This window comes from Gavialis gangeticus, unplaced genomic scaffold, assembly GCF_001723915.1.
Source record: "Gavialis gangeticus isolate Ggan-Ray unplaced genomic scaffold, GavGan_comp1, whole genome shotgun sequence".
Taxonomy (NCBI): domain Eukaryota; kingdom Metazoa; phylum Chordata; order Crocodylia; family Gavialidae; genus Gavialis; species Gavialis gangeticus.
The window spans coordinates 11,809,154-11,812,723 of record NW_017728997.1 but is presented as its reverse complement, the minus strand read 5'-3'; the positions used below and the strand labels follow the sequence as shown (position 1 = coordinate 11,812,723).

Genomic DNA, 3,570 nt, shown 5'->3' with positions numbered 1-3,570 from the left:
GTGTCGTTTCTTTGTTGATTCTGGTTTGTTTCACACATACTAACAAACTTCCTCCTGCTCATTCATGGTTCATTCAACTATTCCTTATTTTAGCATGAATGTAACTGATGGTTCTTAATGTCTCTTGTTCATTCCCAACTGCGCCCTGCACCTGTGCTGCTTTTCCCAGCCTTACCCCTGCCAGCCCCACTCTCCCCATCCTGTCAGGGTCTTCTACCGAGAAGCTCAGGCTTCTTGGTTATTTTAAAGAATAGTTCTGTTTTGTTTTGTGTTTATAGACGGGCGTTTCTAGCTCTGGTGCCCACCCCTTCCTCCTCCCTATTTTAATGGACTGTCTGTAAATTTATGGAGAGTTGTCAAGAAAATTTATGGATGAAATCTGTCTCACAGTCAAACCTGTGTGATGAAAGTGTGCACCTTGAAGGACTCCTTGCATAGCTCCTTTATGGGTTAGACCTACTAGACATTGTTCTCACAATAGGCATAATAGTGACTTGAGCTGTCTTAATGGTGCTCCAGAGAAGTTGCAAGGGGGGAGTGCCCAGTTTGTGGCTCTTGTAGTGGACGAGATTTGTCATTGTTAAGAAAACTGGCAGTGTTGTGCAATGTGAGGACTTGGAAGTATGAAATTGCCTCTTATTGGCAAGGGCTATGGCTGTTTGTGTGGGCAGGCTTGGGTCAGCAAGCCCTGTATAATGCAAGCAATTTTTTAAAAGAAGCCTTGCACTGTGGCAGCAACACCCGTATCCTTTGTTTTCTTTCTGCATTGAGTTGTATTATTTCTCCCCAATTGCAGATTTTTATTTTTATTTTTTGCTAGATGCAAACATTTGCATCTGTCCCAGTTGCATTCCCATGCTCAGGGAAAGGTTATTTCCAGTGGTACAGCTGCCTCCTACTTGCCCTGCACAGTGTTTCCATGATGTGCCCAGGCAACACAGTACATTTTACTTTTATTGCCACAGAAGCCTGAAATGCAGATTCGGGATGGGGAAGGGGTGGAAGCAAGTTGCCCAGATATCTGTGACAAATTGCCTTGGGGGATTTTAAACCCTTACCATTGTTTTGCATGATGTGGATGAGCTGTGCAGATCACTCCAGGAAATTTTACCCTTCCAGGTCCCATTAAGTGTCTCCTAACTGGTAGTTCTGCAGACTCCACCACAGAGCTTCTGGGTTAACTTCTTCCCCTGCTGTAGGTCCACTGGAGTCTGTGAATTTTACCCATTGCAGCTTAAACTTTTTGGAAGAAGTGAATTGTTTTCTGTCCTGCCTAGATAATTCTGCTGACTGTAGTGCCTTATGGTGCATTTCAGTAAGGTATCTAAACGCGTGGCAGAACTTCAACATGTGAAGGTCTCATTTCTGTGACCCTCTCGTGTGCCACAGCAGAGCCTCAGTAAGAACTATTCCCTTCTTTCCTACCAGCAGAATGAGTTTAGTGGTTTCAATTTGGACTGACTCTGGATTTCATTAATATAGCTTGCATTATTAGAGAATGCTTTGTCTGCAGTATATAGCAGAAGTTCCCAAACTTTTTCTGAAGCTTTACCAGCTGTCCATGTACCCCTACCAGCATAAGTTTTATATTTTAACCCCTTAAATTCCAATGATTATAATCAAAAGTAAATCTGCCATTATACAATTTTTCCCGCATACTCCCAGGGGTAGGCGTACCACAGTTTGGGATCCCCGGTGTACAGGATAGGTACTTTTCAGCTATTTGTCATGTTCCTGCTGTTTTATGAAACTGAAATTTTGTGTTTCCTACACTTTCTTCATTCTAATTACTTCATTCACATGCGCAGCATGTATTTTTCCTACAGAGTCAGAAGCAAGGGCATTGGCTAAAGAGAGGCAAAAGAAGGACAATCACAATTTAAGTAAGTTGATTCTGCTCAGCTAACAATCATTCCCTCAGCATTTTAATTAGTAGGCCAGTGATTATGAGGGTACATGGCTAGTTAAGAATTGAATTTAATAATATTTTTATTTTTAAAGGTATTTGGGAAGTTGGGCCTTGTGAAGCCTTAATAGTACATTTTTCAATAATACTTAATGATAGTATGTCCCCATACAAGCTCCCCTGAATTCTGTTGTACTGATGGCTTAAACCAACTTGGAATTCAACCTTCTATCAGAATTAGGAAAAGTTTATTAATTGATTTTTAAAGTATTTCAAGCTTGTTAGATCATGTGCCAAATTCCAAGGAGCTGCAATTTCAAGTACTATAACTGAAAATTAGAATTGGGCTAGTGGACTCTTAACAGTAAATGCCATACTTGGTTTTACAAAAAAATAACCTTGTGGTTTAAACTTAACTTTTAACAGATGGGCTCATCAATCTCTTCACTTAAAGTAACGATGCATTTACTAACGCAAATTCTAAAGGACCGCTCTTGGGTCTTTCTAAAAAGACAAAACTATCTCATCCCTTTACTTACGAACCAGACTTTCCTGGTGGTTTCAGTAGCAACTCTAGATGAAATATAATGCTATCTGGAGCAAGATTTCAGAGCATGACAGCATAACTGGAGCATGAGACTGGCCCTCTAAGTTGGTTGTAGAAAACGAAAGGATGTGACAAACTGGACACTCCTCTGGATGAGTCTCTGTCTCACTTATCTGTGCGAAAAGCAGATGTATGTTATTTACCGTCTATCGTAGGAATGTTTAATAGCGGAAGTGGTGGTTTTAGAGTGTTGTTATAATTCATCAGTAGAAGGGGCTGTGCACTACAAGCAGAAAGCATTCATATTGCTGACTAATATTTGTTTGTTTTCCTAAAGTTGAAAGAAGAAGAAGATTTAATATTAATGACCGCATTAAAGAACTAGGCACTTTGATACCCAAGTCAAATGACCCGTGAGTATGGTAACATTTTATTGCAAATAGCAATAGGTGTGAATCATTGGATGTATTGTAGTCATGGTCTGAACTGTAATTTAGCCCTACTGCTCAGTTATTTAATAATCTGTCTTCACAAAAGAGAGTCTCTTTTTTGTTTATCTGAGGTTGTTATCCAATGAGAGGTTAATAAATGCCACCACGTTGAGTGGTCTTTAGGGCAGCAGGGCAATGGAAAGGTGATGCATCTTCAGGGAAACTCGCTACTTCCCAGTCGGAAAAGAGAGAGTCCATAACTTTATTTCCATTCTCCCTATCTTTTGCTAACTTGCCACAGGCATGCCAGGCCCATGGGCAAAGAGAAGTATTTGTTAAATGGTCTGTAGCTTTTTTAGTAACTTACTCTTTTTTTTACCTCCACTAGAATGAAAATGGAAAGGATAGGAAACTAGGCCTGTGCAAAGCAGCAGTATTCGATTTGGCTTTGGATTTGGCCAATTCGCAGGGACAGTGATTCGATTTGGTGATATGAATCACTGTCCCAATTCAATTTGGCGCTGATTTTTGGATTTGGAGATTTGGCCGCCAAATTGGGCCATATCTCCTCTGAATTGAACAGGTGGTGGCGGTAGTGAGTGGGCCCCGCTACCCCAGCGCCCCCCCCAAGGCTGCCCTGCCTGGCCCCAGTGTCCAGGCACTAAAAAAAAAAAAAAAAAAAAAAA

The 3,570-nt window shown here is 40.9% G+C and overlaps 1 protein-coding gene across 13 annotated transcripts in view; it reads left to right on the top strand.

Moving 5' to 3' along the window:
- Positions 1–3,570, top strand: part of MITF (melanogenesis associated transcription factor) — a 139,397-nt gene that overhangs the window by 129,766 nt on the left and 6,061 nt on the right. For 8 of the 13 annotated variants that reach the window (XM_019504773.1, XM_019504770.1, XM_019504763.1 and 5 more), the window contains 2 exons: positions 1,809–1,883; positions 2,791–2,866. In XM_019504773.1, the coding sequence (XP_019360318.1) occupies positions 1,809–1,883; positions 2,791–2,866 (151 nt within the window). The remainder of the gene's footprint in view (positions 1–1,808; positions 1,884–2,790; positions 2,867–3,570) is intronic. The other 5 variants (XM_019504771.1, XM_019504764.1, XM_019504766.1 and 2 more) reach the window with 1 other exon arrangement.